Source organism: Grampus griseus, assembly GCF_964374135.1.
Source record: "Grampus griseus genome assembly, chromosome: 20".
NCBI classification, from domain to species: Eukaryota; Metazoa; Chordata; class Mammalia; order Artiodactyla; family Delphinidae; genus Grampus; species Grampus griseus.
The window spans coordinates 21,954,244-21,979,627 of NC_139014.1; the positions used below are offsets into that span (position 1 = coordinate 21,954,244).

Genomic DNA, 25,384 nt, shown 5'->3' on the forward strand with positions numbered 1-25,384 from the left:
GCATGGGTTTGCGAAGAAGGATGAGGAGGCCTTTCCTAGCAATAATGCATGAGCAATGGTAGAGAAGAGAGTGAGCAAGCTCTAAGGACCAAGTGGTAAACAGCTTAGCTTGGTAAGACTGGAGAATCTATGTTAAAGGGTAAGGAGAAACAAGTCGGAGAAAATGGTAAGGACAGTGCATGAAGAGCCTTAAATGGTTATATATCAAATTTGCTTTAACAGAAAAGAGGGAGCCTCAAAGTTTCTTGCATAATAAAAATTACTTTTTAAGAAGCTGAGGTACAGATGAATTAGAATAAAACAAAACTGGAGAAGTAGAAAATAGGGGAGATGCTGCAAAATTTTCCAGGAGAGAAAAAAAATGGCTGGGTCCTAATGCCAGCTCTGCCATTTATTAGCTATATGACCTTGGGCAAGTCACTAAATCTCTATGTGCCTGTTTTCTCATCTGTAAAATGGGGATAATGGTGTCCACCTAACAGAATTGTTGAATGGATTAAATGAATTAATACATGAAAAGTGTTCAGTAAGCACTCAATATATTAGTATGCAATTATTAATTACATTATTAATATATTAGTATTATATTATTATTTTATGACCAAAAAGTGGGCATAGAAATGCATCCATGTAAAAAAAGGCCCCATCTCACATCTTACTTTGAAATGATTGCAGCTTTTCAGTCTGTTCTAAAAGGTATGTAGGATTCAGAGGATAGGAGGGCAGGCCTAGTGTCCGAGACTGTGCTGATCAATATAATAGTCACTAATCACATGGGGCTGTTGAAAACCCAAAATGTGCCTAGTCAAAACTGAGATGTGCTGTAAATTGAGATGTGCTGTAAATACACACTGGATTTCAAAGCCTTATTATGGAAAAAAAAATCATATACATTTATTTTTTTGGCCACCCAGCTTGCGGGAACTCAGTTCCCCCACCTGGGATTGAATCCAGGCGGTGGCAGGGAAAGCCCAGAATCCTAACCACTAGGCCACCAGGGAACTCCCTCATTAAAACTTTTTTGTTGATTGCATGTTGAAATGATAATATTTTGGATATATGGGGTTAAATAAGATGTATCAGTTTCACCTTTTTCTCTTTTTTTTTGAATTTAAAGTTACGTAGCTGGCTTGCATTATATATATATATATATAAAATAAATTTATTTATTTTTGTCTGTGTTGGGTCTTTGTTGCGGCTAGCAGGGGCTACTCTTAGTTGGGGTGTGCGAGCTTCTCACTGCCATGGCTTTTCTTGTTGCGGAACGTGGGCTGTAGGTGGGTGGGCTCAGTAGTTGTGGCTGGCGGGCTCTAGAGCGCAGGCTCAGTAGTTGTGGTGCACGGGCTTAGTTGCTCTGCGGCATGTGGGATCTTCCCAGACCAGGGATCGAACCCGTGTCCCCTGCACTGGCAGGCAGACTCCCAACCACTTCGCCACCAGGGAAGTCCCTTGCATTATATTTCTATTGAACAATAGTGGTCCAGTACAACTTTCAGCACTGAGTTTTAAAAATTAAGCGGTTCTACATGAGAAGGTTCTATAAAGGAATATGGGGAATTATAGACAAAATCTCCTTGTCCTTGACACTTTAAAACATATATTTAAATATACACACATTTATATGTAATTAATATATATTTATATTAAAAATATATATACCTCAATTTGCGAGATACCTACAAAACTGAGGGAGCCACAGCTAATTTACCTTTAAAGAGGCCACAATTGGTAAAAGTTCTTTTATTTTATTATTATTATTTTTTTTGGCCCCACCACGAGGCTTGCGTGATCTTAGTTCCCCAACCAGGAATCTAACCTAGGCCCTGGCAGTGAGAGCACAGAATCCTAACCACTGGACCGGCAGGGAATACCCAGGTCTTCTATTTTTTTAAAAAAAGCAGAAACAAAGACGAAAACAGAAAAAAGGTGAAGCACATCTTACTTTTGAACATTAAATCATGAAAACAAAAATCTTCTAATTTCTGAAATCACACCCTCAAAGGTCCAAATCTTATTGGTTTAAGTAACCTGAATTATTAAAGGGTTTCTGACAAAATTTTTCATATCATCCCCTGAAATTACTACTTAAAATAACAGAAATAATTACGGCCAAAGAGCCTCCCATCAGGGTTTTCTGCTGGTCTGGAGGTAAAAATCTAGTTTGGGGTTTTGCTCTTAATTGATATTTCAACATTTTGCCCTGACTGCACTGACCAACTACATAGGCTTCTATTTCCAAAGACAGCCCGGGGGTTGGCGGGGTGGGGGGAAAGACAGAGACAGAGACAGAGAGACAGAGTGAGAGAGAGACTGAGACAGAGAGACAGAGTGAGAGAGAGGTAGGGTGTGTGTGTGTGTGTGTGTGTGTGTGTGTGTGTGTGTGTGTGTGTGTGTGTGTGTGTGTGTGTGTGTGTGTGTGTGTGTGTGTGTGTGTGTGTGTGTGTGTGTGTGTGTGTGTGTGTGTGTGTGTCTCCCTCACGCCTTTTCTGTGCTTCTCAAACCCTTCCGGGCTTCTTCCAGCTCGCAGGCGGCCTGCTCCCCGCAGCGGCGGAGACAGGTGCAGCGCCGGCAGCCGCCTCCCACCCCCAGGGCTCGCCGGCGACCCTACATCCCGCCAAGCTGGCCGCGCCCTCGCCGCTCCGCCCCCTTCCCGGCGCGCGCGCGCACACCGGCGGAGGCGCGCCCGTCCGGCGGGGCCGCGCACGCAAAACTGTCGCTGCCGCCGCCGCCGCCGCCGCCTCCTCCCTCCCTCCCTCCCTCCCTCTCTCCCTCCCTCCCTGCTGGCCCTCCTCCCCTTCCCTCCCCTCCGCCCCCTTCCCTGTAGGCAGCCGGCCCGCCAGCCCGCGCGTCCGTACTGCCTGCCTCCCGGCCCCTGGCGATCGGGCTGGGTCTCTCCCCCGCCCCCAGGCTCCCCCGGTCGCTCTCCTCAGGCGGTCGCCGGCGCTCGGTGGATGTGGCTGGCAGCCGCCGCCCCCTCCCTCGCTCGCCGCCTGCTCTTCCTCGGCCCTCCGCCTCCTCCCCTCCTCCTTCTCCTCCTCAGCCGCTCCTCTCGCTGCCGCCGCCGCCTCCACAGCCTGGGCCTCGCCGCGATGCCGGAGAAGAGGCCCTTCGAGCGGCTGCCTGCCGACGTCTGCCCCATCAATTACAGCCTTTGCCTCAAGCCCGATTTGCTGGACTTCACCTTCGAGGGCAAGCTGGAGGCCTCCGCCCAGGTACGGCGACCCTCGGGTGCCGGGGGCGAGCTGCCGGGCAAGCAGTTAGGCCGCGCCCACGGGCTGGGCTGGGGGCCCGGTCGGCCGGGCGAGCGGGCGCGCGGGCCTGGGCGCTGCGGACCTGGGGCTGGGGGGGGCCGGCTCGGGGACGGGCGCGCCCCTCTGGGGCGGCCGCGGGGCGCCCGGCGGCTGTGCTCTGCCCTGCCGGCCTGGGGCCCGGGCCGTGCTGCAGGGAGCGCCGCGGGAACCGGCCGGCCCGGCCCGTGTGCCCCTCGGGGCCAGCACACCTGTGTGGAGCCTCCCCCAAACCCCGGCCCTTCCGGGCTTGGTCTTGGTCTGGGAGAGGCTGGAGGGTGTTGGGGAGGCCAGAGGGGTCATCAGAGTCCATGCGTAGCCTCCTGACTCAGTTCTTTTCTCTCGTTCTCCCTACGCCCCATGGAGGACACATTGGAAGGGGCAGTCATCTGGGACTCCGGCTGCCGCGCGTTAGCCAGGAGGGGAGATTCTAGAAGGGGGAAGAGGGTGAGAAGGAGAATGTTAATCCCGGGCAGCCTTGCTGAGTTCTCCCCGCCTGCTCCGGCCCAGGGGCTGGGTTTCTAAGATGATCCGCCCCCTCCCCCTTCTTTCCCTCAAGTGACAGTGCAGCATTGACTTTGTTCTCTCCTAACCTCTAAAGAAGCTGAAGGAGGACCCCCATCTCCGCTTTTCCTTCCATCTTCTTAGCTTTGCAGCCTTTAAAGCAGGTGGATTTATCGGTACAGCGATGGTTGCTTAGCAGTACCCTCCTCTGAAAGAAGCTATTGGTTTTAGCATACCACCGGTGAAAATATTCCATTAGTCTTCATTGCAGTTTTTGGTGAATCATGCTCCCCCCGCCCCTCCCCCCGCAGATTATCTAAAGTATTGTTTGATTTTGGAGATCATTAGTATTGATGCCCTACAAAGATCTAGAACAATAGACATTTGTGATACCATGTTATATGATGTATTATGTGAAGTCTGTAATGAAAAATGGGAACTGTTTAGTAGTTACCTTTAAAAAGAATGATGGTAAATACATTTTGTTTCATTTCTTTTCCTCCTGCAGTCAGGGGGAAAAAATCAGTAGGCCTCAACCTTAAAGATTAGGGTGTATGTAGCAGCGAAATGAAAGAAATGTAGACTAGGGTAGCGTTCGAATGAATTGAAAGTTGGCAGTTGTTTTTGAAAGCCGAGTACTCAGACTGAAAATATGTCTAAAAGTGTAGAATTAAAAAGTATACTGTCAGATTTGGAGTGCTTGTACGAAAGCATGAGGGCTCTGTTGTCTGGCTGCATCAAAAGGCAAAACTTACCCCTGTGAAAGTCAGGTGATTTAAAAATTTTCCATTAAGAATATGAATCAGAATGAGTGCATCTTGGGTCTAAATTAGGATTTGAGAGGGTTATTTGGGAGAGACTGTTTATTTAAGCCAAGTGACTAGAGTGTTTGATATATATTGGCTGTGGGCAGATGGGAGGGATTGTAAACAGTAGTGTGTCTTGTGACTTGGCAGACCTGTGGGAAGAAGGACCTAGCAATGAATGAGTTTGCATTATGTGCAAAGACTAACATTAAAAAAAAAAATCATTTGTTTCTTTACCCCAATAGTTGGTGTACCCCATAATGCATTCATAATTTTGAGAGGTATACATATTTAGGGAAAAGTTTCAGAAAAAATATTATCAATAATAAAGATTTTCAAATGATTATTTTATTGGGAAATGATAGTTTTGTTTGTGTTAGGGTATAACAACAAGCAGTGACATGCTTGTCCTTACCCCTTTTCTACTTGCTTTTGGAAAGAAATGAGAAATAGTTGGTGGACTGGTTTGGGCCAATGAAGGAGCGTGTGGTAATGTACTAGGTATTAGCAGGGACTCATTAATTTGATACAAGGAAATAAATGAATCTTTTTTTTTTTTTTTGTAACATTAAGTTTTCAAAGCTTTTCAGAAAATTTTTTTCAGGCAAGGTGGCAACACAAATGAAAGATGGCATGATAGAGAATTCTAACAGGTTTTATTAAAGGATGATTGGACTTTTTAATTGTATGCTTTGCCACCTTTGGAAGTGTAAAGAGGAGTTAACATTAGTAAAAAGTTAACGTTAGTAGTAAAAAGCATATATTGATGTTTTTGAAATCCATAGATTGGAGCAATAAGTTTAACTTGTGGCATTAGGTGGTATCTGATTGTGGAAGTATAAAATGTGGACAAAATTATATCTCTAGAAGCCTAGATTGATAATTGGTATTGTGTCAGTTCCCTAACAGTTTGGAATTACATTGCACAAAGTATGCAAGTTGCTTGGTTGCTTTAGTTGCAAAATTTTATGATAAGCTCAGAGTATTTGTACAGGTTACATATTAGAAACTTAGTGGATTTTTAACCTGGTCTGGGGTGTGGACTTCTGGGGAAGATGAAAATTAGTCAGTGTGCAGTGATTTAAAAGTAGTTGTCTTTTACGTAAGTGAGTGTGGTCTAATTCAGCAGGTTTTGAAAATGTGTTATCATGGGCCTAGAAAAATGGGACATTCCCTTTCCTCTCCTTTTACATTAGGATATTTGAGAGGAACAGACTTCGTAGCTATTTAAAATTCTGACTCTCTTACTTTGTGGATAATTAATTTAAAAATAGATTACAAGTTTATGTGAGTGGCTACAGTTCCTGGTTATGAGTGTATAGTGGTTTATACAGTAATTCTCTTATGGAAATATTTCACCTGTGCCAGAGAAATTAACTTTATCCTTCAATGCCAGAAGTCAGGATATACTAAACAATCCCTGGCCTCCGCCAACAAAATATTCATGATGGTGATGACTAAATTGGCACGTAGAGGAGAGTTTCAGATACAGTAGATTGTTTGGCAGGCTACAACTTGGCGCCTAAATGGATGTTATTGTCACCCTGTGTTATGGAATTTTCTGCCCAAATTTTGCAGATATTCTATGCAGTCATTTTAGTAGTTTTTTATTACTTAAAACAGATAAAGTTAATTAATTTGTACAGCATTGTGCTAGATCACTAAATGGTCTTAAATTAAATTTGAAAGATTGGTCATAAGGAATTGAATTTGTTCAGATTTTCTATTCTGTTTCTTGAAATGTATCAATGAGGAAACACCTGGGTATAAGAAACTTTTGTATGGTAAGTCCAGTATCATCTGGCATTGAATTTTGCAGTGAATTTTCCAGATAAATGAAGCTTACCCTTTGAGGCACTCAGACTTTAAAAAATATGTAAATATTTTGATGGAAATGTTTATCTTTTTAAGCTCCATAATTCCTCATAATCTAGGTTTCTTTCTTTTCTTCTTTTTCTAAATACTGGACAGCATTCTAACATGTCATTGATACTTATATCCATAGATTACCCAAAACTGTGTAATTACCCAAAACTGTGTACTATAATTTATTAGTTTCATATCTTTTCTTTAAAGTTTGTTTTCCTTACTCTCAGGTTATTACTTGCTGCTTGTTGTGCCTTGTTGCTCCCTATTGTGCAATTTCTTCCCTCTTCTATTTTACTGAACTTGATCTGAAGAGGTCTAAGTAACCAAATAAACAAGCTTGTTTGAGCTTAAAATTTTTTTCTAAGTGAGGGTTTGATGGATTCTCTTCTGAGTGTAGGGTATGAGCTTTATTGTATGGACTTTGAATCATCTATTCTGGCTTCCATGAAGGCTTTTTTTTTTTTTTTTAAACTTCCTGGTTCTTGATAATTGATATTGTCCAATACAACAATACAACCTGGATAAATGCAGTCTTGAGTAGTAAATTATCTATGAAACTTCTCTGAACTTTGCTACATAAATGAGCCTGTTCTTATTGTAAAGTAAATCTTATTCTAATCTGTATTTGAGTCTGTGGCAAAGGACTGAGTCTTCAGATAGCTGTTTTGTTGTTAATTGAGATTAGTTGTCTAGATCTTGGAGATTCCATTTTGAACACCATACAAGTGTGTAGCTCTCAGTTTATTTGGCCACATGTAATCACTTTAAAATTTTATTTTAAATTAGGAAACATTTTAAATACAGAGAAAGTAACCACCACCCAGATTTAGCAGATATTAATGTTTTGCCCCATTTGTTTTAGCGTGTACATGATGTTTTTTGGAAAATAAAATGTCACAGAAACCACTAAAGTTCATTTCCATCTCTTCTCGCCCTCACCCTGAGAGGTAAATTCTCTTTTTTGGTAGGTATTATTCCTATGTATAGTTTTAAAGTTTTAGGGTGTACAAAAGTAGCTACAAACAATAAATAGTAATGTTCTGTATGTTCATGTGTTTATGTGTTATGTTTGACTTTCTGCAGCTTGCCCTTTTTAATGTCTCTTTTGTTAGAAAACTCAGCTCAATTTGTGTTTACTAATTATTTGCTCCTTATTGTCTTTAGAAATTATAGCCCTATTCCACAAAGGCAATGATTATTACAAAATTTTAATGATGAAATCACTTTTTAGGCAAAGTGACTCAGGCTTCAGACTGACTGGTATTTAGAATTATCACACTGGAGATTTCCTTTTACTAAAATCGCAGGATTTTAGCAATCAGAAAAAAACCCTTTTGAGTCTTTCTAGTACATGTAATGTGTATTCCTGAGTGATTGTAGTAAAGACTTATTCAGGAAAAAAATTGTCTCAGATTGCTGCTTTCCTAGCTCTTAGGAAACTTCCATTGTAAAATTGTTACCAATGGTCAAGCTGTCTCTTCAGTAGAACCATTACTTAACATTTGGTTCAGTTGAAGTACAGTCTGTATGGGACTCCAAGAAGACTTAACTAACCCTGGGTTTGAATCAAAGAAAGGATATGCTAACGTTCCATTCATTAATAGCACCAAATGGAAAAGTTGAAAATAAGCTTGTTATCAACACAATTTATATGCCAGTTTTAACATTCTGCTTCTATTTTAAGTTTGGAAAGTGAAGATTTTTTTTTTAAAGGATTTTTAAAATAAATTTATTTATTTATTTATATTTTATTTTTGGCTGTGTTGGGTCTTCGTTGCTGCGCGTGGGCTTTCTCTAGTTGTGGTGAGTGGGGGCTACTCTTCGTGGCGGTGCGCGGGCTTCTCATTGCAGTGGCTTCTCTTGTTGCAGAGCATGGGCTCTAGGTGCATGGGCTTCAGTAGTTGCGGCATGTGGGCTCAATAGTTGTGGCTTGCGGGCTCCAGAGCACAGGCTCAGTAGTTGTGGCACACAGGCTTAGTTGCTCCGCGGCATGTGGGATCTTCCTGGACCAGGGCTCGAACCTGTGTCCTCTGCATTGGCAGGCGGATTCTTAACCACTGCGCCACCAGGGAAGTCCAGTGAAGATGATAATGCTGAAATTCCTTTGATTTATTACCTGTTTTTTTTTTAAATTAAAGTATAGTTGACTTACATTATTACCTGTATTTTTGACAGTGGAACATACAGGTAGTATTCAATAACATGATGATGTTAGTGTGTGAGAAATAATATTGAATCGTTAGTCAGTGCTCTTGTTGGGAAAGCATCAAAAAGATCAGTGTGGTGGTTGAGTACTTAAGCATACGCTTAAGTCCACACGGATATTTTAAATTACATTCCTTGGTTGGTACATAGAGTATGCTAATATCCAATATAAGATATAATATGTGCTGTATAATACAGCACATAGTTCTTAAATTTTATAGCATTTTGATTAGGTACTTTATAGACTGTTAGGTGCACATTTAGTCTTGGTCTCTGTGCACGGTTGTTTTTTTTTTTTAATTTATTTATTTTATTTATTTATTTTTGGCTGTGTTGGGTCTTCGTGGCTCTGCGCCGGCTTTCTCTAGTTGCCTCCAGTGGGGGGCTACTCTTCGTTGAGGTGTGCAGGCTTCTCATTTAGGTGGCTTCTCTTGTTGAGGAGCATGGGCTCTAGGCACGTGGACTTCAGTAGTTGTGGCATGTGGGCTCAGTAGTTGTGGCTTGTGGCTCTAGAGTGCAGGCTCAGTAGTTGTGGCGCACAGGCTTAGTTGCTCCGCGGCATGTGGGATCTTCCTGGACCAGTGATTGAACCCGTGTCCCTTGCTTTGGCAGGTGGATTCTTAACCGCTGTGCCACCAGAAAAGCCCTCTGTGCATGTGTCTTAATAATGTCATCTATTAAGTGATTACTATGTATCAGGCACTAAGTGGTAAAAGCCCTTTCTATGGATTATCCTGTTGTTTAAAATGCATCTCTAGGGGCTTCCCTGGTGGTCCAGTGGTTAAGACTCTACGCTTCCACTGCAGGGGGCACAGGTTTGATCCCTTGTCGGGGAAGTTCTGCATGCCGCGAGGTGCAGCCAAAAAAAAAAAAAAATCTCTAATATGAGACAGAATATACTGTCTGTTTTTTAAAGTTTGAGTGGAGTTCTATTATTAAGATAAGTATTTTTGTTCCTTTAGTTCTCCCCTTCCACCCTTCCAGAAATGGCAATACCCTGAAAAAAAGAATTAATTGGGTTTCCTTGGTGGCGCAGTGGTTGAGAGTCCGCCTGCCGATGCAGGGGACACGGGTTTGTGCCCCGGTCCGGGAAGATCCCACATGCTGCAGAGTGGCTAGGCCTGTGAGTCATGGCCACTGAGCCTGCGCGTCCAGAGCCTGTACTCCACAACGGGAGAGGCCACAACACTGAGAGGCCCACGTACCACACACACAAAAAAAGAATTGCTGTTCAACAAGCAGCTTAATTCATTAGTATAAACAGGTGGGTTTTCCCTAAACCCAGGAAGAATTGGAATGTACTTGTAACTAGATGTTATGCCCTGTACCTTTCCAAAGTTAACGAACACTTTCCCTCAAAATGGTACAATAGTAGTGAGATAAATGTCATTTGGCATATGTAGTGTAGTACAGGTATCTTTTTTTTTTTTTTTTTTTTTTGCGGTACACGGGCCTCTCACTGTTGTGGCCTCTCCCGTTGCGGAGCACAGGCTCCGGACGCGCAGGCTCAGCGGCCATGGCTCACGGGCCTAGCCGCTCTGCGGCATGTGGGATCTTCCCGAACCGGGGCACGAACCCACGTTCCCTGTATCGGCAGGCGGACTCTCAACCACTGCACCACCAGGGAAGCCCAGTACAGGTATCTTGACATGGTAGATTAACTGCTTGGCTACCATTAAATTCATTGTAGAGGTTGGTGGATGAAAATAGGATTGCCTAGGTAAAGATTAAGACATGTAACTAGGGACTTCCCTGGTGGTCCAGTGGTTAAGCCTCCGTGCTCCCAATGCAGGGGTCCTGGGTTCGATCCCTGGTCAGGGAACTAGATCCCGTGTGCCAGAACTAAGACCTGGCGCAGCCAAATAAATAAATAAATATTAAAAAAACCAAACCAAAACAACAAACATGTAACTAAGCCACTGTTAATGATTTTGTTGGCATAAACGTCAAACTCTGGAAGGTTTTTATTCATTTTACCCTTTGGAGCACACCCCAGTGCTTCATTTTTGTGTTTCTGAAAATTTTTTTTAAAGTCAGTTTGTGAATAGGCAAAGAGTTGTTCTTTTCTTTTTGTTCAAACATAGTGCTATAAACAGCCAGTTGAGATGTAAAAGTTTTAGTGCTGTTTAGGTATGTTCTGGTGAAGTAAACAGTGTGAAGGAATATTATCACTTACAAAAAAAACCCCAAAAAACAAAAACCCAAAAAACTGTTCACCAAATGGCATTTTTGTTTAGAAACAGGAAGATTTATGAGAAGAATTTTTTTTTTTAAATGAGCCAAAATAGTTTCACTTTATGTGTTAGAGATTTTGACAGTCTGTTACAGGCTTAATAACATACTATCTGTAATTTAGGTCAGGTAATTTTAGTTTAATATTAATCATGTTTATGTATTGGTTATTAATAAAATAATTACTCTTAGGTATAGCTTTTTCATACAGATTTTATATTACTCTGTGTCCTTACCTAGTTCTGTGGTCCGTTCAGTGACACTCAAAGCACTGTTGGGTTTTGTTTGGTCTATACAGTGTTTTAGAAAATTTTGAATTAGTTGTCATCAATTAGAAATTGGGAGATTGCACATGAAATCTGAATTTGTGGCTTTTTTAAATTGGAAGATCTGTCAACACTGAGTCTGTTTTTTATTGTATATAGCAATAATTGGTTAGCTCCAAGAAATGTCTACTTCCCCCTTCCTTTACACATAGCTTTCCTTTATGCATAGCCTTCACCTGGCCTACTGTACTCATCTGTTTCATTGGCCTCTGTAGGCATATGTGATTTAGGACATCTGTATTTTTGTTATTTTAGATTTAGACCATTAAAATGTCTGAAAATGAATTTGAGATTTTGTGTAATGCAACAGTTATAGAAAGACAAGGTTCCAACCAAATGGAAAATGAGCAAGGGTTATGAATGAGCAAGTAGGAGAGGAAAAACTTAAGGGTCAAAAGAGAAAGAAAGAGAGAGGGAGGGAGGGAAGCAGGGGTGGGGGAGGCAGAGGAAGAGAAACAAAGGAGAAAGAGAAAGAGAAAAGAGGTAACTCATATTACTAGTAATCAGAGAAATTCTAATTAAAACAATAATGGAATACCATTTTTTAAAATAAATTTACTTATTTATTATTTATTTTTGGCTGCATTGGGTCTTTGTTGCCGTGCACAGGCTTTCTCTAGTTGTGGCGAGCGGGGGCTACTCTTCCTTGCTGTGTGCAGGCTTCTCATTGTGGTGGCTTCTCTTGTTGCAGATCACAGCTCTAGGGCGCTCGGGCTTCAGTAGTTGTGGCACATGGGCCTAGTTGCTCCATGGCATGTGGGATCTTCCTGGACCAGGGGTCGAACCTGTGTCCCCTGCATTGGCAGGCGGATTCTTAACCACGGCGCCACCACGGAAGTCCCTGGTATACCATTTAATACCCACCAGACTGTCGAAAAATTAAGTTTTTTTGGAGGTTGCTGAAACTGGGATTTCTTTATTCTTTGCTTATCGGAGCGTGCATTGAAACTACTCTGGAGGATAATTTTAGCAATTCTTGGTAAAGAAAATGGGTGCACAAGAAGACATGGGCCAAGATGTTTACTATAGTACTCTTTTACATAACAAAAAAGTGGAAATAACCTAACTTCCTTCAGGAAGGAAATGGATAAATAACTGTGGTTTATTTATAGAATGGAATACTACTATGCAGAAGTAAAATTAATGAGTTAGGTTTACATCTATCAGCATTTACCTATCTCAGAAACAATGTTAAATTAAAAAAACAGGTTGCAAAAGGTTATACACACTTTTGATACCATTTGTGTAAGATTAAAAACATTCTTTGCTGACCTTTATATATGTAACAAAAGTACTAGACATATGTGAGAGAGATATACATTAGCCTTAGGATAGTGGTTATCTCTAGGGAATGAGGAAGAGAGGAATGGGCTTTCATTATATCTGTATTTTATTTTTTGGATCTAAATCAAGTAAGACAAAGTCTTAAAAGTTTATTTAATCTTGATGGTGAGTCATTAGTGTCTGTTATATTCAAAATGTTTCTTCAGGAAAAGAAAAAATTTAGAGAGTGTTTTATGAAGTTCTGACATAGTTTATGATACCAGATTTCTTCCTCTATCCTTACAAAAAGAGGGGACCCTCATGATGGTTTTGATGTGCAGGTTGAAATACATGATTAATTGCAACATATAAGAAATGTTTCCTAATTAAAATTTTTTTGAAATTAAAAAGTTTAATTAAGAAGTTGTTTTAGGGCTTCCCTGGTGGCGCAGTGGTTGAGAGTCCGCCTGCCGATGCAGGGGACACGGGTTCGGGCCCCGGTCCGGGAAGATCCCACATGCCGCGGAGTGGCTGGGCCCGTGAGCCATGGCCTCTGAGCCTGCGCGTCCGGAGCCTGTGCTCTGCAGCGGGAGAGGCCACAACAGTGAGAGGCCTGCGTACAGCAAAAAAAAAAAAAAAAGAAGTTTTAAATCAAGTTTAAGTAGGAAAAAAAAAGGCTTTTATTTAGCTCATTGGTCAGATCTTTGAATTCTGTGAAATACCTAAGTATTTATTATTGCTTTTAATATAATCCAGATATTATAATATCTATTCAGAACTAGTCATTAATTTATACCATTGATGCATATATATCTAGTATTGGTTTAAGTGGTGTTTGGCAAGGGTCCCCAACCCCCGGGCCTCGGACTGGTACCAGTCCGGCCTGTTAGGAACCAGGCTGTACAACAGGAGGTGAGCAGCAGATGAGGGAGTGAAGCTTCATCTGCTGCTCCCCATCGCTCCCATTACCGCCTGAAACCCGCACCCCCCCCATCCATAGAAAAATTGTCTTCCACGAAGCCGGTCCCTGGTGCTAAAAAGGTGGGAACCGCTGATGTATGGGTTTTTAAAAATTGCCTGTGACATATTTTAGGCTGAGATGAAGATGCACATATTATTAACCTAGGCTATCTCTGACATTGCCGATTTTTTTTTTTCTCCTTAGGTGAGGCAGGCAACCAATCAGATTGTGATGAATTGTGCTGATATTGACATTATTACAGCTTCATATGTACCAGAAGGAGATGAAGGTAAGCGCTGTTTTCCCTTTTAATTTGCTGTCTCTGTGTTTATGTATAATATGTACTTGTATGTGCTTTTGTGTGTGTGTATACATAATGTATACACTTGCAAATTAAGATATTAATGTTTGTTACTTTTGAAATAGGAAAATTCTTTAGATGTTCATAGGAGATATTTGAGTAATGTAAGATAAAGGAAATGTAACAATTTAAATTCTGCTTCAAACATTAACTTATTTTGTGACCCTAGGCAGATCACATTTCATGAGTGTAAAATAAATATAATATCAATCATGCAAAGCTGAAGAGTTATTTAAAAATTAAGTACTTTGGACATGAAAAGTTTCTCAGGCAGGCTTAGTTCATATGCGGTTTTCTTAAAGTTTTTTTTTTTTCTCTTGAAAAATAGATTAAAATTGAGATAGTGTTACTCATAATTGGGAGAAAAATATTTGCTTTATGAGATCTAATGTGAAGGTTAGAAACTAGATGATGGAGTTAATTACAGGGGAAGAATATGTTTAAAAGAAACATGGTATAGAATGTGAGGGAACTCAATTAGCATCTTTAAAATAAGAAATATTTTGGACCTTGTAATTACAGTAAGAATTAAATTGAATAATCAGTTTTGGCCTGAATTCTTATTCCCACATAAACTGCATTTTAAAAAGTTATCAAGTTTGGTATAAACTCACAAGTGTATTAATATTGGATCTGAATTACTTTTTACTCTTGACTTCTTCACATTCCTTGTTAAAATGGCTTATTGGTTAGCCTCTACTACTCAGACTTTTCCTCTTAGAAAGTCTTCTTATTTGATATAAATTAAGTTAGAAATTTGACCTTTTAATTTACATTTTGTATTGCTATTTCCCTTCTTTACATTATACTGAAAATAAGCATACAAGTAACATTTTAAGGCCTGGCTATATTTATTTTGTGGATTTTTCTTAAAATATCTTGTCCATAGAAAGATTAAAAAATGCAAGTAGCAGTTGAGCATATTATTGCCAAGAAGTACTTATGTTCAGTTGATTGTAATTGAGATCAGCTGCTGCCATTTTAAGTTAGAGGAACAGATCCTTCAAATGGACTTTGATTGAGTGCCAACTTTAAAAAAATTGTTTGGTAAATGAAAGAGAGACTGTTTAATTTCTTTAGCTGAAGAAAAATGGGAGCACCTTAGCTAGGCATATCAAGGCAAGCTTTCTTTGTTGTAGATAGAGAACATTTAAATTCAATATAGGGTTTTAAAATGTTGTCAAGTTTAGATAGGTAGAACTAGTAAAATAAGTGTGTACCCTCCAGCTGGCATGGTTTCAGCTCAGGTTTGTTTTTTTATCCTCCTCTACTGAAGTGCCAGGAAAGAATTCAGAGAATTTAAATGTTTGAATATGCATAACTGAATGGTGCCAAGCTCATAATGATCTGAATCTTAAGGAAGCAGCGTTAGTATTCTCAATGAAAATTCATACAGTAGAGAGGATTTGGAGAGTGATTCATATAAAACATTAAATTTTTTTACATACATAAAATATTTTCTTCAGAACTAGCTAAGGTACATTTCTCAATTTGTTCTCCTATAGCAGTAGGAAATACCTGGAGTCGTGTAAACCCGTTTAATTTTAGAGTATAAAAGAATGGGGAGTTGTATTAATTTCGTGTTTTAAGGAGTCAGAACAGATAGATTTGGCCTTCCAGGTATATACATAGCTTAATTTTGCCCTTAGATAGAGAAGCATTTCTTGATTTTTATCTTATTTGGAGAGTATAATATTGTTTCTTTAGAAACTAATAGTTGTGAACTTGACTGTCAGCTCGTTCTAGGGCTGTATGCTGGTGACAGGGTGATAAATGGGTTAATAGGAGAGATACCATTTTTTAACCCAGCTAATCTCATCTAGTACCTATTTATGATTGCCTTCTGGAAGACTGTTTTACATATCTGTAGCCAAAATCTTGGTGCTTTCAGGTAAAATCAGAAAATGATTTGAAGGCGTGAAGTTGTTGCTTCTTTGTGTAAGTTTCTAATTGATGAAAAAGGCCATCTTGTGATATGTGCAGTAACCCAGAAAGATCTATTGGCGTGTGTCTTTTTTAAACTAAAGCACTGCCTTTTAAACAGAAATAATTTATTTTAAAACCTATTTGAAATCTTTGTAATATTTTTTAAAATGAGAAATCAGTAAGAAAAACGGCTGAAAACTGTTTTTTTACTGTTCTGCACTTCAAGGGTTGGTGAAATCATTAGCACTTAAGCCAGTGCAAGGAATGCACCTCCCTACACAGTGCAGGGATTAGTATTGTCATCAGCTTCTGCAAGAGAAATACGAAACTTTTGAGTGCCTGAACTCAGGTCCTGACAGGTAAAGAGTCTTTTAATTTATCATTAATAGTTGATGGCTTGGGCATAACCACATAGAGAATGATCACTTGAAAGTTTTGTACCAACTTTTGCCTTAGTATACTCTGTCAGGTATGTGTTTGCAGAATTAGCTGTGTAAGAAAAAGTTTTTCCATTGGTTACATCATATTTCATGCAGAGTTCTAATATATAGTTTCAGATCCACCAGCATCACTTTGGTTTATCCATAGAAGGCATGTAAATTTTAACACATTTATTCTTAAAGTAGGATTGTATATTTCAGTGTTACGCATATGTGCGTGTGTGTTTAATGGAAGGATAAAACAAACAGCTTAGAAATACTGCCAAATATTAATTTTGAGCAAAACTATTCACTTCAAAAATAGGAAACGTTCCTCACACTTGATCATAAGCTTTTATCCAACTGTTAGTAATCTATATTCTGTCATACAGTTATGTGTGGATTAGTAAAAACATTAATAAACCATCTTCTCTTTGCAATAGAATTGTTCATGGCATTGTTCTGAAAATACATATGTGACTAATTAAGTGCTAGCCCTCAAAGTCAGGAGGATTGAAAGAGAAGGGAATATATTCCTTTCTAATACAAATGTATTGAAATATATCGTATTTCATAAGGAAATTTTCAAAGAAGTCTGAGTATAACTTTAGTTACACAAATAACAATATAGGGTAGTGGCCTAAAACCAAAGTTACTGTGGGGTTAAGCGAATAACAACCTTGAATGAATTGGGCTGGATGTAGGAAAATAAGAATGTTGGGGCAGAGACTGAACCAAAGAGTCCATGTCTCACGTAAATCTACTAACATTTTAAAGAACTTTTTCTGGCCAAACAGAACATTTTTGTGGGCCATATTGAGTTCTGTTGATTTTGCAACCTCTAAAGAGGGATTCCAGAGAACTGTGGTGTGTATGCATATTCTTATCACTTGGACATGAAGATAAGACTTGAACATAGTTAGATCCCTGGTTGGGGAACTAAGATCCCACATGCCACGCAGTGCGGCCCCCCCCCCCAAAAAAAGAAACTTCCCTGGTGGCGCAGTGGTCAAGAATCTGCCTGCCAATGCAGGGGACACGGGTTCGAGCCCTGGTCCGGGAAGATCCCACATGCCACAGAGCAACTAAGCCCGTGTGCCACAACTACTGAGCCTGTGCTCTAGAGCCCGTGAGCCACAATACTGAGCCTGCGTGCCACAACTACTGAAGCCCACGTGACTAGAGCCCGTGCTCTGCAACAAGAGAAGCCACCACAATAAGAAGCCCACGCACCATAACGAAAAGTAGCCCCCACTCTCAGCAACTAGAGAAAGCCCGTGCATCAGCGAAGACCCAATGCAACCAAAAATAAAGAAAGAAAAAGGAAAACAGGGCTTCCCTGGTGGCACAGTGGTTGAGAGTCCGCCTGCTGATGCAGGGGACACGGGTTCGTGCCCCGGTCCGGGAAGATCCCACATGCCGTGGAGCAGCTGGGCCCGTGAGCCATGGCCACTGAGCCTGCGCGTCCGGAGCCTGTGCTCTGCAACGGGAGAGGCCACAACAGTGACAGGCCCGCGTCCAGGAAAAAAAAAAGAAAAAGTGTTTTTTTTTAAAAAAAAAAAGAGAAAAAACCCTTACGAGATTCTTCTAAGTTCTTAATTGAAACTGATATAAATTATGTATATTATGCCATATCACTATTAAATATGTTAAGCAAATTGTTTGTTTGCTATATGAGTTCCAGTGGTACGTACTTTAAAAAAATTCAGAATCTAGCATAATAGCTCTTTTAGGTAGCTTTTAGTTTTTCAAGCACTAAAATGGCATTGTTTTTGAGAACTTGTTTTTATTTTGTCTCTCGTTTATTTACTATTCCCAGGTGTATTGAGTTTGGGGATTTTATTTATTTGTTTGTTTATTTATTTTACTTAGAACTCCCAGATTCTCTGGGGTGTTCTTCTTTTCTTTGTTTTTTAAATCTTTTGACCATGCTGCGCAGCATGTGGGATCTTAGTTCCCCAACCAGGGATCGAACTTGCATCCCTTGCATTGGCAGGGCAGAGTCTTAACCACTGGACTGCCAGGGAAGTCCCTGGGATTTTTTTTTTTTTTTTTTTGGCCACACCGTGAGGCTTGTGGGATCTTATTTCCCTGACCAGGGATTGAGCCCAGGCCCATGGTAGTGAAAGTCCCAAGTCCTAACCACTGGACTGCCAGGGAACTCCCGAGTTTTGGGAATTTTGAAAATAAAGTCTGTTATATGCTATTACTGTTCTGAAGAATAGATGAATTAATGCATAAGCTAACCACAGTCTCCAGGCTACATTGAGGAACCAAATATTTTCCCAGTTCTTTGGTAACTATCAGAGCTGCCTGCTTTCTGAATTAAATTTTGTTGATTTTATTTTTTTAATTAAAATCTTTATTTTTTAGGGTTTTAAGTTCAGTGCAAAATAGAGTAGAAAGTACAGAGATTTCTCATATAGCCCCTGTCCCCACACATACAGCCTGTCCCACTATCAGCATCCCAAACCAGAGTAGTACATCTGTTACAGTCAATGAGCCTACATTGACCTCATTATCACCTAAAGTCCATAGTTTATCTTACAGTTCACTCTTGCTGTGATACATTCCATGGGTTTTGACAAATGTATAATGACATGTATCTACCATTATAGTCTTGTACAGAGTTTTTTTGTTTTGTTTTGTTTTTTTGCGGTACGTGGGCCTCTCACTGTTGTGGCCTCTCCCGTTGTGGAGCACAGGCTCCGGACACGCAGGCTCAGCAGCCATGACTCACGGGCCTAGCTGCTCCGCAGCATGTGGGATCTTCCCGGACTGGGGCACGAACCCGTGTCCCCTGCATCAGCAGGCGGACTCTCAACCACTGCGCCACCAGGGAAGCCCTGTACAGAGTTTTTCAGTACTCTAAAAATCTTCCGTGCTCTGCCTATTTACCCATCCCTCCCCTTGGCAATCACTAATCTTTTTACTATAGTTTTGTCTTTTCTAGAATTAGGTGGAGTCATGCCTTTTCAGATTGGCTTCTTTCACTTAGTAATATGCATTTCTTCCATGTCTTTTCATTGCTCAGTAGCTCACTTCTTTTTAGCTCTGAATAATATTCCCTTGTCTGTATGTGTCAGTTTTTTTTCCCATTCACCTGCTGAAGGTCCTCTTGGTTGTGTCCAAGATTTGGCAGTTATGAATAAAGGTGCTGTAAATATCCATGTATAGGGTTTTGTGAGGACATAAGCTTTGAACTCCTTTGGCTAAATATCAAGGAGCATGATTCCTGGATCCTATGATAGAAGAGTGTGTTTAGTTTTGTAAGAAACTGCCAAACTGTCCTCCAAAGTGACTGTCATTTTGGATTCCAGTCAGCAATGAATGAGAGTTCCTGTTGCTCCACATACTCCCCAGCATTTGTTGTTGTGTCTTGGATTTTGGCTATTCTATAAGTGTGCAGTGGTATGCCATTATTTTAATTTGCAGGACCCTAATGACTTCATGTTGATCATCTTTTCATATGCTTACTTGCCATCTGTATATCTTCTTTGGTGAGATATCTGTTTAGGTCTTTTGCACAATATTAGCTGGATTGTTCTTTTTTTTATTGTTGAGTTTTAAGAATTCTTTGTACATTTTGGATAACCGTCCTTTATCAGGAGTGTCTTTCACAAATATTTTCTCCTACCCTGTGGCTTGAATTCTTATTCTCTGTAATGTTGTCCTTCTCAGAGCGGAAGTTCTTAATTTTAATGAGGTCCGGGTTGTCATTTATTTCTTTCATGGATTGTGTCTTTGGTGGTGTTGTATGTGAAAAGTCATCACCATACCTAAGGTCAATTAGATTTTCTCCTATGTTATCTTCCAGGAGTTTTATGGTTTTGCATTTTACATTTAGGTCTATAATCCATTTTGAGTTAATTTTTATAAAAAGGGTAAGGTCTGTCTAGATTGATTTTTTTCTTTTTTTTGCATGTGGATGTCCAGTTTCCAGCACCATTTGTTGAAAAGATAGGTCCATTGTATTGCTTTTGCTCCTTTGTCAAGATCAGTTGACTATATCTATGTGGGTCTATTTCTAGGCTGTCTGTTTTGTTCCATTGATCTATTTTTCTCTTGTTTCTCCAGTACCACATCATCTTGATTACTGTAGCTTTATAATAAGTCTTGATATTGGGTAGTGTCCTCTGACTTTGTCTCCTTCAGTATTGAGTTGGGCATTCTGGATTGTTTGCCTCTCCATATAAACTTTAGAGTCAATTTAAAAATATCCACAAAATAACTTTCTGGGATTTTGATTGGGATTGGTATTGAGTCTGTAGATCAGGTTGGGAACAAGAAATATCTTGACAGTATTGAGTCTTCTTATCCATGAACATGAAATATCTTTTTATTCATTTACTTCTTTGGTATCTTTCATCAGATATGAATCTTGTACATATTTTGTTAGAGTTATACCTAAGCATTTCATTTTGGGGGGTGATAATGTAAATGATAATTTTTTTTAAGTTGTTTATTTATTTTTGGCTGTGTTGGATCTTTGCTGCTGCGTGTGGGCTTTCTCTAGTTGTGGCAGGTGGGGGCTACTCTTCTTTGTGATGCGTGGGCTTCTCACTGTGGTGGCTTCTCTTGTTGCGGAGTACGGGCTCTAGGCGTGCGGGCTTCAGTTGTTGTGGCTCGCCGGCTCTAGAGCGCAGGCTCAGTAGTTGTGGCACATGGGCTTAGTTGCTCCGCGGCATGTGGGATCTTCCCGGACCAGGGCTCGAACCCGTGTCCCCTGCATTGGCAGGTGGATTCTTAACCACTGCGCCACCAAGGAAGTCCCTAAAATATAATTAAAAAAAATTTTCAGATACCACTTATTCATTGCTGGTATATGGGAAAGCAATTGACTTTAATGTGTTAACCTTGTATCCTGCAACTTTGAACTTTGTATCCTGAAACCTTGCTTTAATCGCTTATTTGTAACAGGAGTTTTTTGTTGATTATTTTGAATTTTCTACATGACCATATCATCTGTGAACAAAGACAGTTTTATTTCTACCTTTCCAGTATGTATACCTTTTGTTTCCTGTCCTTTTCTTGTCTTGTTGCATTAGCTAGAACTTCCAGTATGATGTTGAAAAGTAGAAGTGAGAAGGGACATCCTCGCTTGTTCCTCATCTTAGCTGGAAAGCTCAGAGTTTCTCATTAAGTATGATGTTAACTGTAGGGTTTTTGTAGATATTCTTTATCAAGTTGAAGAAGTTCATCTTTATTCCTAGTTTGCTGAGTGTTTTTATCATGAATGGATGTTGGATTTTGTCAAATGTTTTTTCTGCATCTATTCATTTGATCGTGTGATTTTTCTTCTTTAACCTGTTTCTGTGATGGAGTACATTAATTTAATTTTGAACATTGAAACCGCCTTGCATATTGCTAATATTTTGTTGAGAATTTTGCATCTATGTTTATAAGAGATATTTATTGGTCTGTAGTATTCTTGTAATGTCTTGTAATGTGTCTGATTTTGATATTAGGGTAATGGCTGGCCTAATAGAATGAGTTAGGAAGTGTTCCCTCTGCCTCTATCCTCTGGAAGAGATTGTAGAAAACGGGTATAATTTTTCTTAAATGTTTCGTAGAATTCACAAGTGGACCCATCTGGGCCTGGTGTTTTCTGTTCTGGAAGGTTATTTCTTCTTTGACCTGTGTCTTATCTAGACATGTGTTTAGTCTCCAAGTATTTTAGTATTTTTTCAAGCTATTTTTCTTTTATTGATTTCTAATTTAATTCCATTGTAGTCTGAGAGCAGACAGTTTATAATTTTTTATTCTTTTAAATTAGTTAATGTGTGTTTTATGACCCAGAGTGTGGTCTGTCTTGATGAATGTTCCATGTGAGCTTGAGTAGAATGTATAATGAGCTATTGTTTGATGAAATAGTCTATAGATGTCAATTATATCCAGTTGATGGATGGTGCTGTTTAGTTCAGCTGTAACCTTACTGAGTTACTGCTGCTGGATCTGCGTGTTTCTTACAGAAGGGTGTTAAAATCTCCAACTGTAATAGTAGATTCATATATTTCTCCTTGCTATTCTGTCAGCTTTTGCCTCATGTATTTTGACACTCTGCTGTTAGAGGCATACATGTTAAGGACTGTTATGTCTTCTTGGAGTATTGCCCCTTTTATCATTATGTAATTCCCCTTTTTTATCCCTGATAAGTTTCCTTCTTCTGAAGTCTGCTCTGTCTGAAATTAATATAGTTACTTCCACTTTCTTTTGATTAATGTTAGCATAATATATCTTTTCCCCATCTGTTTATTTTTTTAATGAAACATATTTTAAAATTCTTTTATTTATTGTAAAAAAATTATTTATTTATTGGCTGCGTTGGGTCTTCATTGCTGCGTGCAGGCTTTCTCTAGTTGTGGCGAGCAGGGACTACTCTTTGTTGTGGTGTGCGGGCTTCTCATTGCTGTGGCTTCTCTTGTTGTGGATCATGGGCTTCAGTAGTTGTGGCTCACGAGCTCTAGAGCGCAGGCTCAGTAGTTGTGGCACATAGGCTTAGTTGCTCCATGGGTTGTGGGATCTTCCTGGCCCAGGGATCGAACTCATGTCCTCTGCATTGGCAGGCAGATTCTTAACCACTGCACCACCTGGGAAGTCCCATCTCTTTATTTTTAATTTATATGTGTCTTTATATTTAAAGTGGGTTTCTTGTGGACAGCATGTAGTTAGGTCTTGTTTTTTGATCTGCTCTGACAGTCTGTTGTTTCATTGGTGTATTTATACCATTGATACCTTTTATGTTTTGTTTTTTTTTTTCTTTTGCGGTACGCGGGCCTCTCACTGCCGCGGCCTCTCCCGTTGCGGAGCACAGGCTCCGGACGCGCAGGCTCAGCGGTCATGGCTTACGGGCCCAGCCACTCCGCGGCATGTGGGATCTTCCCGGACCGGGGCACGACCCCGTGTCCCCTGCATCGGCAGGCGGACTCGCAACCACAGCGCCACCAGGGAAGCCCCCTTTTATGGTTTTAATTGAACATTATATGACGCCATTTTCTCTCCTTTCTTAGCATATCAATTATATTCCTTTTTTTAAGTTTTCTTAGTGATTGCCTTAGAGTTTGCAGTATACATTTACTACTAATCTAGTCCACTTCCAAATAAAACTATACTGCTTCACAGGTAGTGTGAGTACCTTATAATAACAAAATATTCCTAATTCTTCTCTCCCATTCCTTGTGTCATTGCTGTCATTCATTTCCCTTACACATTTGCATCCACACAGAAGCCAACATAATCAAATACATTGCTGCTGTTACTATTTTGAACAAACTATTATCTTCAAGATCAATTAGGAATAAGAGAAGTAAACATTTTTATTTTTCTCTCATTTACTCATTCTCTGATGCTCTTCCTTTCTTTATTGTAGATCTGAGTTTTTGACTTATATAATTTTCCTTCTCTTTAAAGAACTTTTAACATTTCTTGTAAAGCATGTCTACTGGCAACAGATTCCCTCAATTTTTGTTTGTCTGAGAAAGTCTATTCTCACTTTGTAAAAAGACTTTATTTTTTAAGAGCAGTTTAGGTTCACAAAAAGATTGGTTTTCCTTCACTTTGAAGGACAATTTTGAAAGGTACAGGATTCTAGGTTAGTAGTTTTTCTCTCTTGACACTTTAAAGATTTCCTTCCACTCTTTTCTTGCTAGTATGGTTTCTGAGAAGTTGAATGTAATTCTTATCTTTGGTCCTCTGTAGGTAAGGTGTTTTTCTTTTCCTCCAGCTTCTTTCGAGATTTTTTTTTTTCTCTAGCTTTGATTTTCTAAATTTTGACTCTAATATGCCTAGGTGTAATTGTTGTTGTTTTTTTTTTCTTTCCCCTCCGTTATCCTTCTCTGAGCTTCCTGGATCTGTGGTTTGGTTTCTGACATTAATTTGGGGAAATTCTTAGTTATTGCTTTAAATATTGCTTCTGTTTCTTTCTCTTTTTCTTCTCCTTCTGGTATTCCTGTTACATGTACGTAACACCTCTTGTACTTTTCCCATAGTTCTTGGATATTTTGTTGTGTTTTTGTTTTTTTCAGTCTTTTTTGTCTTTGCTTCTCAGTTTTGGAAGTTTCTAGTGTCAAGTCCTCAAGAGCAGAGATTCCTTTCCCAGCTGTGTCTAATAATGAGCCCATCAAAGATATTATTTATTTTCTGTTACAGTGTTTTTGATCTCTAGCATTTCTTTTTATTTCTCAGAATTTCCATGTCTCTGCTTGCATTATCCATTGTTAGATATTAATCGTACAGGTCTGATAATTCCAACATTCCTGCCATATCTGATTCTAGTCTTGATGCTTGTTCAGTGTCTTTAAGCGGTGTTTTCTGCCTTTTAGTGTGCCTTGCCATTTTTTGTTGAAAGGCAGACATGATGTACTAGGTAAAAGGAACTGCAATAAATAGGACTTTAATAATGCAGTGGTAAGGTAAGAGGGGAGCGGAAGCATTCTTTAGTCCTATGATTAAATCTTAGTCTTTCCGTGAGCTTGTGCTCCTGGTCTGTGAGCTTCACTGGTGCTTCTCAGGTTTTCTTACCCCCTTAGGTAGAATATTTCTTACCCCCTTAGGTAGCCCCCTTAGGAGGGGCTGGAGTTGGGCATTTACTTTACCCCAGGTAGGTTAGGCTCTGATGGAACCCCAGCAGGTTAAACTCTGGTAAAATAGTTTCTTCTGAGGGCAGGTTTTGTTAAGAACAGAATATTCTAGCATATTTCAGAATGGTTTCTTTTCCCCTCCCCTTGCCGGAAGCATGAGAGGATTTTTCTCTGATATTTACTTTTAGGACCTGGTACAGCTCCTGAAGGTAAGACTCATAAAAAGCATGAGGGTCTCCCTATGACTGGGTCCTCCTGGAATTTTAAACTCTCAAGCTTGTCCACACTGAGCCTCCAGCACTTCATCAATTACAGTTCAGGTATTCCTACCCCAGCACTAGTTGCCAGGGGTGATTTCTTCTTGTGGGTTTCTGCCCAGGTATGTTGTGATTTTCTGTATCTGCCTGTCTCCAGTTTTTTCAGCAGTGGTTTGCTCTTTGTCCTCACTTCTCTGGTGGATCTAAGGAGAGTTGTTGATTTTTCAGTTTCTCCAGCTTTTTACTTGTGTTGTTAGGATGGAGTGGCAACTTCTAGGCTCCTTACATGTAAGACCAGATATCAGAAATCCTCCTAGTGATTTTAGTTTTATTTCTAATATAAAAGGTTGCATTCTTAAAATATAAAAGCAATATGTGCCCTTTTGTAG

The 25,384-nt window shown here is 40.0% G+C and overlaps 1 protein-coding gene across 2 annotated transcripts in view; it reads left to right on the forward strand.

Moving 5' to 3' along the window:
* The first annotated feature begins 2,832 nt into the window (after positions 1-2,832).
* The window catches only part of NPEPPS (aminopeptidase puromycin sensitive), a 97,289-nt gene continuing 74,737 nt past the window's right edge, over positions 2,833-25,384 (forward strand). For both annotated transcript variants that reach the window (XM_082678486.1, XM_082678487.1), the window contains exons 1-2: positions 2,833-3,212; positions 13,658-13,742. In XM_082678486.1, the coding sequence (XP_082534612.1) occupies positions 2,952-3,212; positions 13,658-13,742 (346 nt within the window). In that variant the 5' untranslated portion in view covers positions 2,833-2,951. The remainder of the gene's footprint in view (positions 3,213-13,657; positions 13,743-25,384) is intronic.